The following is a 14,505-nucleotide window of genomic DNA, read 5'->3' as shown; positions in this document are numbered from 1 at the left end:
CCATACTGTTTTAGGCTTCCAGAATCCTGTAGTGTATAAATCAGAAGGAAAAGAAACTCTGTGTTTGTAGACTTCATTTAGGGGAAAAAGATGATAAATGGGCCTTAGGAAGCATCACTATGAACAAAGCTAGTGGAGGTGATGGAATTCCACTTGAGCTATTTCAAATCCTGAAAGATGATGCTGTGAAAGTGCTGCACTCAATATGCCAGCAAATTTGGAAAACTCAGCAGTGGCCACAGTACTGGAAAAGGTCAGTTTTCATTCCAATCTCAAAGAAAGGCCATGCCAAAGAATGCTCAAACTACCGCACAATTGCACTCATCTCACTAGTACACTAGTAAAGTAATGCTCAAAATTCTCCAAGCCAGGCTTCAACAGTATGTGAACTGTGAACTTCCAGATGTTCAAGTTGGATTTAGAAAAGGCAGAGGAACCAGAGATCAAATTGCCAACATTCGCTAAATCATCGAAAAAGAAAGAGAGTTCCAGAAAAATATCTACTTCTGCCTTATTGACTATGCCAAAGTCTTTGATTGTATGGACCAACAACAAACTCTGGAAAATTCTTAAAGAGATGGGAATACCAGACCACCTGACCTGCCTCTTGAGAAATCTGTATGCAGGTTAGGAAGCAACACTTAGAAGTGGACATGGAACAACAGACTGGTTCCAAATCGGGAAAGGAGTATGTCAAGGCTGTATATTGTCACCCTCCTTATTTAACTTATATGTATCATGAGAAATGCTGGGCTGGATGAAGCACAAGCTGGAATCAAGATTGATTCCAGGGAGAAATATCAATAACCTCATGCAGATGATACTACCCTTATGGCAGAAAGTGAAGAAGAATTAAAGAACCTCTTGATGAAGGTGAAAGAGGAGAGTGAAAAAGTTGGCTTAAAACTCAACATTCAGAAAACTAAGATCATGATATCTGGTCCCATTACTTCATGGGAAATAGATGGGAAAACAGTGGAAACAGTGGCAGACTTTATTTTCCTGGGCTCCAAAATCACTGCAGATGGTGACTGCAGCCATGAAATTAAAATACACTTGCTCCTGGGAAAAAAAGTTATGACCAACCTAGACAGCATATTAAAAAGCAGAGATACTACTTTGCCAACAAAGGTCCATCTAGTCAAAGCTACGGTTTTTCCAGTAGTCATGTATAGATGTGAGAGTTGGACTATAAAGAAAGCTGAGTGCCGAAGAATTGATGTTTTTGAACTATGGTGTTGGAGAAGACTCTTGAGAGTTCCTTGGACTGCAGGAGATCCAACCAGTCCATCCTAAAGGAGATCAGTCCTGGGTGTTCACTGGAAGGACTCATTTGAAGCTGAAACTCGAATACTTTGGCCACCTGATGTGAAGAGCTGATTCATTGAAAAGACCCTGGTGCTGGTAAAGATTGAAGGCAGGAGGAGAAGGGGACAACAGAGGCTGAAATGGTTGGATGGCATCATTGACTCAGTGGACGTGAATTTGAGTAAAGTTCGGGAGTTGGCAATGGATAGGGAGGCCTGGCGTGCTACAATCCATGGGGGTCACAAGGAGTCGGACACGACTGAGTGACTGATCTGAACTGAACTGATGATAAATACTCAGACAAATAAATCAACTAGTTCTAAGTGTTATGAAGAAGCATAAAGCAGGGACAAGAAACAGGAAGTGCTAGAGTGGAAGCAGGTCAGTGAAAGCTTCCCAGGAAAGGTACCTTTGAGCAGAGACCCAAACAAGGTGAACGGGCAAGTCATAGAAAAATCTAGAGGAAGATCAAGGATGAACTGAAGAAAAAGCGAACATCAAAGCCTTTCTAAGGAGAAGCAGGCAAGGAAATGAGAATCCATGCCAGTACTATTGCCTGGAAAATCCCATGGACAGAGGAGCTTGGTAGGCTACAGTCCATGGGGTCGCAAAGAGTCAGACACGACTGAACGACTTCACTACTATAAAAATGCAGATGAAAGACGATGGTAGGTGGCATGGGGTGGGTGATGGCAAGGGAGAAGTTAGGATGGTCTACTGATCTACTTTGAAGGTACGCTAACGGGGTTTATGGAAGAACTTGGTTTGGGTGTACCAAAAGAAGAATCAAGGGTAACTTCCAACAACTGGAAGAATGACATTGCCATTTATGAACAAAGTAAAGACTACAAAATGAGCAAGTCTGGGGGAAAAGATAAGGAGTTCAGTTTAGGTAATATGAAGCTGGAGATGCCTACTAGACATCCAAATGGAGATGTTAAGTAGGAGCTCGATATGCAAGTCTGGAATCAAGGAAGATGGGCCTGGAGATTGAAATTTGGAAGCTGTCAGTATACACAGATGATATCTAAATCATGAGATTAAATGAGATCATCTGGGCTCTTGGGAGTGTATGCAGATAGGAAGATCTGAGGATTAAGCCCCAGGGCATTCCAAGAGTGAGAGGTCTGGCAGATGAAAAATCTGCAAAGGAGTATGAAAAGAAATGTTTAGTGGAGTGAAAGGAAAACGTCCTGTCCTGGAAACCAAGTGAAGGAAATATTACCAGGAGGAGATGGTGGTCAATTGTGAATTACGCTGATGGGTCAAGATGAGGGCCAAAGATCCACTGATAGAGCCTGAAACCGACAGCTGTGGCGTCTTGGGTGCAAAAGTTTGGAGCAAAAGGATTTAAGAGAAAATGGGAGTCTAGGAACTGGAGCAGCGAATATATTTGAGCAGGGTGAGTTTTATTTTTAAAAAGATGGCATGGAGATCCATTCATGGCCTGATGTTTTAGGATAATATATAGGACACATGTAGGAACAGGTCAGAAACCCTACCAACAGAAGAGCTGGAAAGGTCCTCAGGGATCACTGTGTCTCTAAACGGGAAGCCGGAAACCCACAGAGACTAAGGCGCTTGTCCAAAGTTGCCTGGCTAGTTAATAGTGGAGCTGAAGCTATAAAGCTGGAGTCCAGGCGGTCTGATTCGCAGTTCAGTGCTCCTCATACTGCACCAATTTGTTGGCCTTCTTTTACTGTAGATCTGAGCTTTGTGAATTAGCAAATGAATGTAATAAAATCAAGGACTCTGCGCTATGAAGTGTATTTTGTTCATTTATTTTGACAAGGGTAGTTCAGCTTCAATAATTTATGTAACTTGATAGTATACACAGGAGAATGCCCTGTGGTGTATTTGGGGAAAGTAATGAATTTCTTCTAAATCAGCCCTCGATTTACTTGCCTGCAATTAAATCTTTGTGAAGAAGTGGGGCAAGGCTGTTGGGGTTTTGGGATAGAGGGAGAATGGCAGGGTGCCACTAGAATTAGCCAGCTTTAACCGTCAGATCCCCAGGTAACTGTACCATAATTCTTGCTTGATGAATTTATAATTCCTTCTTCAGTGGCACACTAATATATTACTTCTAAATTCTGGTATTATGTAAACTGGTGAGGTTTTAAGGACTAGCACAATAAAGATATTATATTGTTATACGTTCTTCCAAAGCAAATAACAGTCTGGCATCAGCATATAACTTCATTTTTATAAGAATTCATGGAATGACTGCAGGGCTCTGTGTAACCAAGGTTCTAATAACATTTGATTCTCATCCCGAAAGGTCTGCGACATTAAAAGTAGGCCAAGAAGGTTGGAGACCACTTTGAATTTGCTTTTGTTACAATCTTCTTCTCTTCACCTGGGTTTGCTTTCTGCTTGCATAAGTGTTTTCTCTTTGTGGACATTCTTTTCTTTAAAAAAAAAAAAAAAAGGCATGACCTATCTTTAAGAATGTGATGCTGTGGACGTAACTGTATCCCTCCAAAATTCAAATCCTGGAGTCCCAATATGATAAGCTTTTAGAGATGAGGTCTTTGGGTAGAAATTAGGGTTAGATGCAGTCATGAGAGTGTGGCCCTTAGCATGAGATTAGTGGCTTATAAGAAAAGGAAGAGAGAGAGAGATGTCCTGGTTTTTCTCTCTCTGTCATGTGATAAGGGAGGCAGCTGTCTCATCGGGGACCTTGATTTTGCAAACACCTTGATCTTGAACTTCTAGCCTTCATAAATGTGAGAAATAAACATTTATTGTTTAAGCCCCAGTCTATGTTATGTTGTTATTGCAGCCTGAGCAGATTATGTATTAAAGTGAAGGTTCCTAAAACTGATCGGTCTAAACCATGACTTGGTTGCTAAGACCATCCATTTATTGGTTCTGCAGTTCTTCTTTTCAGATGACCCTCTTTCCAAATCTCCTTGAAAAGGAGGGTATGAGGCTATGAAGATATGAGGATAATGGCACTGCTGCTGCTGCTGCCATTTGCCAGGTGGTGAACTTTTACAAGACTCCACATTAACATAAAACTTAATTTTAAGAATTTTAAGAACTTCTAAATACAGTCTGTGGAATATTAACCTAGATAACAGTCACCAAAACCAGTCATTTCACCTAAAAAGAAACTAGTTCCCAAAGTCTCCAGAGCCTAGAAATTCTTTGTTTTGTAAACATGTTTACAAGGACGACCACGTTGTTCGAGATGGACAAGACTGTGGTATTTAAGACTGGGATTGTCCTTTCTTGCGACTGGATTTATGCTTCATAATGATTATCTACTAGACACAGAAAGAGCATTTCTGTAACTCAAAATTGTTACCGGAGGCATTTAGCAGAATCTTGCTTGAAAAATATAATGATTTTTCATCTTTATTCTCCCCCCTTCAAAAGGTTTCACTGCCCCTGATGTTTAACGTTATGCAAAGGCGTGTTTCTGCCAATGAATATCGCCTTATGGTTATGCTTCTGCAAATAGCCTGCTGTGAGCTGATAAAGGGATTAATGCAGCCAAAATTCTTAATCTGTGAAATTACAAATTAAATTCTCATATTAAAAATACCACCCTGAGGTATTTTTTGTGGTTTTAATTCCCCTCTGGTGTTCTGCATACATTGTGCTTGTTAATGACAGGGACAAGGCTGTCTCCGTCGGCAGCCTGCTGCCGAGTGATAATGTGGAGGCATTTACTTACTGATAGAAACTGGATTTAACCACCGTCTGATAAACTAAGTGGCAAGTGGGTAATAAGTCCATATTAACAAAAAAGTACTACTACAGAATTCAGAATTCATAGACCATCAAAATCCTGGCTTAAACTCAATCATCGAGTCAGATGGGATTGAGATGTCACCAAGGAGGAGTGCTATCAAGTTACAAGTTACTCTAAAGGGGAAAACAAACCATGTGTTCGAATTCGATGAGCCATCAACTCATTAGTTTTTTTTCAGTATGGGAAGATGAGTCACCAATTGATTATTTTTCTACAGGGATTTCATCTTAGTTTTTTTTTTTATGGGGATAGCAGTAGTAATGATCAATGGGGTAGACTACTGGAAAATAAGTATGAAGTATCAGATAATATGGACTTGGAATATATAAACTACTGAAGAAGATTTCCAGTACAGGGTAGTAGTGAGTTAATACAGCTAGAGTCACTTTAGAGTTAAAAAAAAAAAGTAGTTAGAATTCAAGGTGAGATATCAGAAAAGATTTAGGGTAGGAACACCCTCGAGTTGTTACTTGGGATTTGGTTGCCAAATAAAAGGTTACTGTTGTCAAGGAGATTCTAGTGCTATCACTGGGGGAAGTCTAAAGTCTAAGAGAATAAAGACATAACTTTCATGTATGGTGCATGTGTGCGTGCTAAGTTGCTTCAGGCATGTCTGACTCTTTGTGACTCTATGGACCATAGCCCACCAGGCTCCTCTGTCCATGGGATTCTCCAGGCAAGAATACTGGAGTGGGTTGCCATGCCCTCCTCCGGGGATCTTCCCAACCCAGGGATCATCGAACCTGCGTCTCTTCCATCTTCTGCACTGGCAGGCAGGTTCTTAACCACCAGTGCAACCTGGGAAGCCCATGTCCATGGTAAGTGATGTATATTCAAGGATTAATAATGATATTATAAATATCCATCCATATATGCAGTATATGAATTTTTAAGGCAGTAAGAAAAGCGTATGGGAAGAAATATCTCTCACTGGCATTTGGAAAGAATGTATCACCACTGAACAAAAGTGTTCTTATTACAACAGCATTTTGCAAAATTTCACAAGAATTTTGTTTCACACTTTGGAAGAAAGATGAGATCCTCCCAGTCATAAATCCTCCCCCAAATATTTAAAATGTAATTGGAAAAGGCTGTGTAAATATGAACACTTGTAAAAACAAAACAAAAACCCACCCAGGAATGTGTTTTGTTTTAAAAGACCCAGAGAAGAACTCTGTATGAATACCAAGAGCATTTGTAGTTAAAATGAATTACATGTCTTCAGTTCTTACATGTCAATTCAGTGCATCAGCCAATTGCCAACTCTGTTCGTCAGCTCACTACATAGCAGCCCTTTTTAAGGTTATTGTTACAACCAAGACAGTCTCTGAGAATCAAACAGAAATGAATCATTTCTACTCCGTGTTCTGCAGCCAGTTAAAAAGTACTGTACGCATAAAGTACTAAATATGTAAATCATATTTTCCTTCTCCTTTATGACTGCTCAGATCATTTTTTTGGACACACACATAATCAAATACAAAGACATGCAGCTGCTGACTGCAGAGCAGAGATAGCAAAATAAGCAATCCATTTTCCTCCTGTGTCTGGTAAGCTCACAATTGAATGGCAGGATTCTACGAAATATATATGCACACTACCTCCCTTCCCCCATTCCATCGCTCTCTCTTTGTATACATACACACACACACACACATATGTATCATGCATATATTAACATAAATACACATAATATTACAGAAGCACAAATGTGAACCCCTCTACATGTATGTTACACATGGATGCTAAAATCATGCCCCGGCTTCAATTAGATGTTTCAAACTTGTCATACTCACTATCAGTCAGCTCCCATAGCCGTGGGGGTAGGTCACTAAAATACTCATGGCTCAAGGCAGCCTGAGCTGATAGTCTGTTCTTTGGGGAACACTGGAGGAGCTTGGAGGCCAGATCTTCTGCGTGATTCACGTAGCTGAGCCTGAAAACACAAGCAAAAAAGGGAGAAATCAGAACAAACAAAGTCCAAGAAAGACATGCTGTTGTTTAGTTGCTAAGTCATGTCTGACTCTTTGGATCCCAGGGACTGCAGCACACCAGGCTTCCCTGTTCTTCACTATCTCCTGGAGTTTGCTCAAACTTATGTCCATTGAGTCAGAGATGCCATGCAACTATCTCATCCTCTGTCTCCTGCGTCTCCTCCTGCCCTCAATCTTTCCCAGCATGAGGGTCTTTTCCAGCGAGTCGACTCTTGGCATCAGGTGGCCCAAGTATTAGAGTTTCAGCTTCAGCATCAGTCCTTCCAATGAATATTCAGGGTTGATTTCCTTTAAGATTGAGACATGAGGCTCACTTAATTTTTCGGGGCTTATTTATTCCCGGACAAGAAAACAAGTTAAATTGGCCTTTGAAAGTAAAAAGAAGCAGGCTTCACAGTAGTTCTTAAAGTATCTGTTACTCTAAACCAGGTTTTACTCTTAGTATCCTCATTGACCTTACATATTTCTACTATGAGCCGAGGGTTGATGTTTTCAATACAGAATTAGGTCCCAAGGTGGAAAATTTCAGAACACAGTTTATCAAATAGTAGCCAGAATTTGTTCAGAGAGTCTATGTACTGCATACATACCTGGATATGTTTACAAGGAAATTAATATAAAATAACCAAGAGAATTAAAATAAATCTTCTATTAAATTCTCTAGTTACTAAAGTTACTTTTCCTTGAAGAATTTACACTTTCTTACCTTGAATGAAAAATTATTGGAATAAACGCCCTTTCGAATATCAACAAGCATAATATTAATGTGCAAGTTAACAAAGGGGATGAGCTTAAACCATATGGGACTGAATCAATTCAAGTTTGACCTTTAAAACAACAATAGATAGAAAATATGTGTTTCAAGATTACCAAAAAAACAGAAGAGTAAAATTTTCCATGTGGTACAACTTTCAAATGAGCAGCAGACCACACTGTCCAGCCCAGCCTTGTTTTTCCTGGAGTCTCTTTTTCACCTCTCAGAGCAATCAAACCCTGCTCGGAGAGTTAACCTAAAAGGTGATAGTTAAACTCTTCCTAACAGTGACTACCGCTTACGAGTAGTTGAACATGTGTCAAGCACATTCTTAGGCACTTTTCACAAACTCTCATATTAACTATTTGGCAAGATAACTCTGTTTCCATCTTAACATCAGGGGGAGCGAAGTGGAAGTCAGAGAAGGTAATAACTTGCCCAATTAGCAGTTTGAAAGGATTCGAATCCATCTAGAAATAGTTGACTCTAAAGTGGTTTGTATGGATCCAAACTCTCAGATCATTGCGAAAGGCTTTTACCCACAGATTCCAGAGTTTGTGCAGTAAGACGCAGTTAAGTACAGTGGCTCTGAGACAGCCAAAAGAATGTGAAGAAAAGCTGCATCTGCTGGTGGGTAGTCTTTCACAAGCCCTGACACTACAAAAATTGCAATTAACCAATAAACATTTTTCCTCAATGACCGAAAATTCTCTCCCTTCCCCTCCTCAAGCATCTCTTAAGGGCTGATTTAAAATCATTAATGGTGTGTGTGTGTGGGGAGGATGGATTAGGGGTGAGGAAGAGGAAAAGAGGTCATGAGTTCGGGAAGAGGAAGAGAAAAGGAGGAGAGCAAAGAAAAATATTACAGTATCCAAAGATCCAGTCTAAGAGACCTTCTCTCTAAATCTTTGTAGGTACAGGTCTCACTGATGGGGGTTCAGTGTTTGGCTGTTGCCAGGGATATTTTTAAAAAACTGATCAGTGTATTGGTTTTAAATTTCTACCTGGCAAAAAGAAACCTGTCTAAAGGAAAAGGAGGCATTCTTAAAATTCTCTGTGGTTTTTCTCTTTCTTTTAATAGGGTCCAGGACCATCCAAGTCATTCTTTCCTCTTACTAAGACTATTTCGCTAGTAAAAAATTTTCGTTAATATGTTGCTGCTGCTGCTGCTAAGTCACTTCAGTCATGTCTGACTCTGTGCGACACCATAGACTGCAGCCCACCAGGTTCCCTGTCCCTGGGATTCTCCAGGCAAGAACACTAGAGTGGGTTGCCATTTCCTTCTCCAATGCATGCAAGTGAAAAGTGAAAGTGAAGTCACTCAGTCATGTCCAACTCTTAGCGGCCCCATGGACTGCAGCCCTACCAGGCTCTTCCGTCCTTAGGATTTTCCAGGCAAGAGTACTGGAGTGGGGCGCCATTGCCTTCTCTGCATTAATATGTTGCTAAACATCAAATGCAAACTTTGAGATAGGTAGACTTCATGGAAAAAACTTCACTTATATTGAATGTATAGTTTATGTGTAATCATGGTGAATAACATATTGGTATCAATTTTATATAGTTTTGATAAAACACAACAGAGCCAGACTGAGAGTAGATATGAGTTTTAGGCCTGACTCTGTTACAAGAGAGATGAACCACATTACATCTGTAGTCCTTCCAGCTTCAACAGGCCATGAATCATCCTTGCAGCATGGTTTCACTATTTTGAAGAATGATAAGTACCTAGATTTAATATAAATGCATAAATAATATTTAAGTATGATAAATTGATAATATTAATGATAAATATTTAGATTTAATGTATATACACCTAAATATAGGGAATTAATCACGAAGACATTTCCCCTTCCCCAAATAGACCAAACTTGTTAATAAAGTTAATAAAACAATAAAATGCTTATTTGTGCTATTCAGTTTATGCACAAGCATTTGAATTATCGTATAAAACTTTAATTTGGAGAGTTTGCTATCTTGTATCTCAGGAACCACTTTTTGGGCTTGCATGGTGGCTCAGTGGTAAAGAATCCTCCTGCCAATGCAGGACACGTGGGTTGGATCCCTGGACCAGGAAGACCTCACACGCCACGGAGCAGCTAAGCCGGTGTGCCACAACCACCGAGATTGTGCTCTAGAGCCCAGAAGCTGCAACTATGGAGCCCACGAGCCACAAGTGCTGAAAGCCGTGTGCTCCGGAGCTGTGCTCTGCCAATGAGACGCCACCGCAACGAGAAGCCCAGGCCGCAGCTAGGAGCCGCCCCTGCTCGCTGCAACTAGAGAAAAGCCTGCATGGCAATGAAGACCCAGCAGAGCAGAAACGAACCAGTGACCATTTCTACTCCAGCTCGCCACAGGCACTGTCCACATCACAGCCTTCTCCATGACCAGAGCCCCTTTCTGAGACATGATACTTCTGGGATGTCTTATTTGGAAGTTTTATCCCAAGCAATAAGTTTACTTTATCAGGATGTTACAATGACTGTGGTTGTTTCCGGTCACCCACTGTGATGGGAGCCAAATTTTGTTTTATATATTGTCAAGTTAGGTAATTAAAAGTTTAGCTCTCTAGCACTGTTATCTCTTCCTGGTAGTATCAGTTTTTAATCCATCTATGATGACCTTCTTTATCTTTAATAAAGTTTTCTGAGCTAACATTCTTTTTTTCTTATTAATGTAATGATCTCAGTTTTTTTGTTTGTTTAGTATTTGCCTGGTAAACCTTCTGTCACCCTCTTTTATTATTTCACACCTGTAATTTTAAGGTGTCTCTCATAAACATTTCATAGCTGGGTTTATCCAATTAAATAATCCCTGACTTCTAAGGAGAAAATTTAGTTCATTTATATGTCAGGATTACTTTATTGATATATTTGGAATTACTGCTACCATTTTAATCTTGCATCCTATTTTGTCCCGCTTTTATCTTTTCCCTCTTTCCCTACCTTCTTTGGATTGAGTTTTATTTATTTATTTATTTTTTAATTTTAATTTTTACTTTATTTTACTTTACAATACTGTATTGGTTTTGCCATACATTGACATGAATCCACCACGGGTGTACATGCGTGGATTGAGTTTTAAAATTCAACATTTTCCATCTTTTATTTTAGAAGTGATACATTCCATCTGTTTACTAGTTACTCTTTCCTTTACTTTTGCATTTCAATATATTTATTTCAATGTTTAGAGTCGAGCAGTAAGTTTAATAATTTGTATTGCAACAAATTATTTTTCCAAAGAACTATACTTCCAGATGTTCAAGCTGGTTTTAGAAAAGGCAGAGGAACCAGAGATCAAATTGCCAACATCCGCTGGATCATGGATAAAGCAAAAGAGTTCCAGAAAAACATCTATTTCTGCTTTACTGACTATGCCAAAGCCTTTGACTGTGTGGATCACAATAAACTGTGGAAAATTCTTCAAGAGATGGGAATACCAGACCACCTGACCTCCCTCTTAAGAAACCTATATGCGGGTCAGGAAGCAACAGTTAGAACTGGACATGGAACAACAGACTGGTTCCAAATAGGAAAAGGAGTACGTCAAGGCTGTACATTGTCACCCTGCTTACTTAATTTATATGCAGAGTACATCATGAGAAACGCTGGGCTGGAAGAAGCACAAGCTGGAATCAAGATTGCTGGGAGAAATATCAATAACCTCAGGTATGCAGATGATACCACCTTTATGGCAGAAAGTGAAGAGGAACTAAAAAGCCTCTTGATGAAAGTCAAAGAGAGTGAAAAAGTTGGCTTAATGCTCAACATTCAGAAAATGAAGATCATGGCGTCTGGTCCCACCACTTCATGGGAAATAGATGGGAAACCAGTGGAAACAGTGTCAGACTTTATTTTTTGGGCTCCAAAATCACTGCAGATGGTGACTGCAGCCATGAAACTAAAAGACACTTACTCCTTGGAAGAAAAGTTATGACCAACCTAGATAGCATATTGAAAAGCAGAGACATTGCTTTGCCAACAAAGGTCCATCTAGTCAAGGCTATGGTTTTTCCTGTGGTCATGTACGGATATGAGAGTTGGACTGTGAAGAAAGCTGAGCACCGAAGAATTGATGATTTTGAACTGTGGTGTTGGAGAAGACTCTTGAGAGTCCCTTGGACTGCAAGGAGATCCAACCAGTCCATTCTAAAGGAGATCAGTCCTGGCTGTTCATTGGAAGGAACGATGCTAAAGCTGAAACTCCAGTACTTTGGCCACCTCATGCGAAGAGTTGACTCATTGGAAAAGACTCTAATGCTGGGAGGGATTGGGGGCAGGAGAAGGGGACGACTGAGGATGAGATGGCTGGATGGCATCACTGACTCCATGGACTTGAGTCTGAGTGAACTCCGGGAGTTGGTGATGGACAGGGAGGCCTGGCGTGCTGCGATTCATGGGGTCACAAAGAGTCGGACACAACTGAGCGACTGAACTGAACTGAACTGATAATCATACAACCCAGAGAGTATATACATGATTGAACTAACAACCATATATAGCACCATTTTACCAATTACATAAGCAGACAAAATATCAAGTGTACAAATATTAAGTTATATACCTCAACAGGAATATAAAATGTTAGACATCTGCTCAATTTGTCAGCAGAAACAAATTTCTCCTTTTGTAAGAAAGACAGAAAGAAGCAAAAAAAATTACACTCTCTAATAACAATTGTAGGCAAACAATTTCCAATAAATACTGGAAAAAATTAAACAATTTTAAGAATTTTTGACTTAGAATTATTTTAGCTAAAACAACAGATGATGTCTACCTTTAAAAAAATACTGGCTTAACTAATGGGCATATTCCATATATCCCACATGAGACAAAAACAGTGTTTTGCCAAAAATACTTAACAAAAATACTTAACTCCTAGTTAAGGCTTAACTCCTAGTCTGTTTCCAGGCCTTCTCTTTTAAGTTGCAGCCCGAAGTGCAAACATTAAATTAATTTTAAGACATTTTTGTCTGGAGACATTAAAATATGTACTTCTGTACAATGTGGACTTTACATGAACTTTATAACCAGAGATTTGTGATTTTAAAAATGGAGTTTTTCATAACAACATGAAATGAAATTTATAGAAAGACATTAAAACCCTGACGATGGGAAAGACTGAAGGCAAAAGGAGAACAGGGCAGACAGAAGATGAGATGGTTAGTCAGCATTACTGACTCAAAGGACATGAATTTGAGCACACTCCTGTATTTAGTAAAGGACAGGGGAGCCTGGCATGCTCCTGGCATGGGGTCGCTGAGTCAGACAGGACTTAGCAACTGGACAAGAACAACAAATTAAAAAATCAACATAAAATTTGATCAAAGGCCAACAAAATCTGTGGTTATACAAATCTTATGTGTACTGTTTTAAATATGGCAGATATAGACATAAAAGAGCAGGCAAGTAGCCATACAGGCCCTCCTATCAATGTCTGAAATGACTGATGGGATAAACCACAGAGGACAGTTCCTGGGATTTTAACTCTGCGTGATATTAAAAACATACAAGTATCGTGCTGGGTATTTCAGCACCTAGTCTCTCTAAAATTCTCATGTATTAATACGATTCTGGAATGGGAATAGATTAGATTTATAACCCAATACTGCATGGTTTTGGGAAATGTCAATTGATCAAAATGATAAGCATGCTTTAAATGCTGAACAGCAAAATTGTTTTGCTAAGTTTCCAAACAGGTTGATCATAATCCAAACACAGAGGCTGCAATTCTCCTAAGCTTGAGGCCTAATAAAAATGCTTATCAATGCTCGTATGAAAGCTTCATTAGACTTATCATTCACCAAATCTACATGCTGGCTAACACATACAATAAACTGCGTCCAGTCTAAAGTTCCAGTTCCAAGGAAATTAAGGCATAGAGGAGTCCAGCCTTACTGACTACAACAGTAGGGTCTAAGACTGGTAGCATCTATGAAGTGCAGCTGGATTTTAGAACAATACTTCCCCAGATACAAAAGGTGCATGTTTTTAAAATCTCAGTTCCACTTTTGTTTCAGAAATTTTACTGCATCTTCATATTTCACTCTGCTTTCAATTAATGGGGCTTCCCTGGTGGCTCAGACAGTAAGGAATCTGCCTGCGATGTGGGAGAGCTGGGTTTGATGCCTGGATCGGGAAGCTCCCCTGGAGGAGGGCATGGCAGCCCACTCCAATATTCTTGTCTTGGAAGTCCCATGGACAGAGGACCTGGCGGGCTACAGTCCATGGAGCTGCAGAGTCAGACATGGCTGAGCAGCTAATACACTTTCAATTTATGCTAAGACAACAAACATTAGAGTTCTGCCCAGACCTGTAACACGCTGATAATTCTTTCGGAAACTTCTCTTTTTTTGGCCACGCCACACAGCGTGTGGGATCTTATTTCCCTGACCGAGGACTGAACCCTTGCATCCTGCATTGGAAGCACAGAGTCTTAAACCTCTGGACCGCCAGGGAAGTCCCAGGAAAACTTCATTTTACAAGATATAATCAGTCAACCACAGTCCAGCTAGATGGCAGTACATCACCATTCTTCAGCCAACCAAAAACCTGATGACTTTTCTCCACAAAAGCAGTATTGTAAGCTGCTTCACATATTCTTACCGTGTGCTAACACCACACTTTTTAAGTTCCTCTATGCATTGAAAGAGACGGGAATATCAGACCACCTGACCTGCCTCTTGA

General features: G+C 40.0%; 1 protein-coding gene across 1 annotated transcript in view; it reads right to left on the bottom strand.

Annotated features, from left to right (window-relative positions):
- CDK14 (cyclin dependent kinase 14) overlaps nucleotides 1-14,505 on the bottom strand; it is a 664,071-nt gene that overhangs the window by 98,858 nt on the left and 550,708 nt on the right. The window contains exon 13 of the mRNA XM_052638676.1: nucleotides 6,868-7,007. Coding sequence (XP_052494636.1) covers nucleotides 6,868-7,007 — 140 coding nt within the window. The remainder of the gene's footprint in view (nucleotides 1-6,867; nucleotides 7,008-14,505) is intronic.

This window comes from Budorcas taxicolor, chromosome 4, assembly GCF_023091745.1.
Source record: "Budorcas taxicolor isolate Tak-1 chromosome 4, Takin1.1, whole genome shotgun sequence".
NCBI lineage: Eukaryota > Metazoa > Chordata > Mammalia > Artiodactyla > Bovidae > Budorcas > Budorcas taxicolor.
Note: the sequence above shows the minus strand (reverse complement) of the source record. Positions and strands in the feature narration are given on the sequence as shown.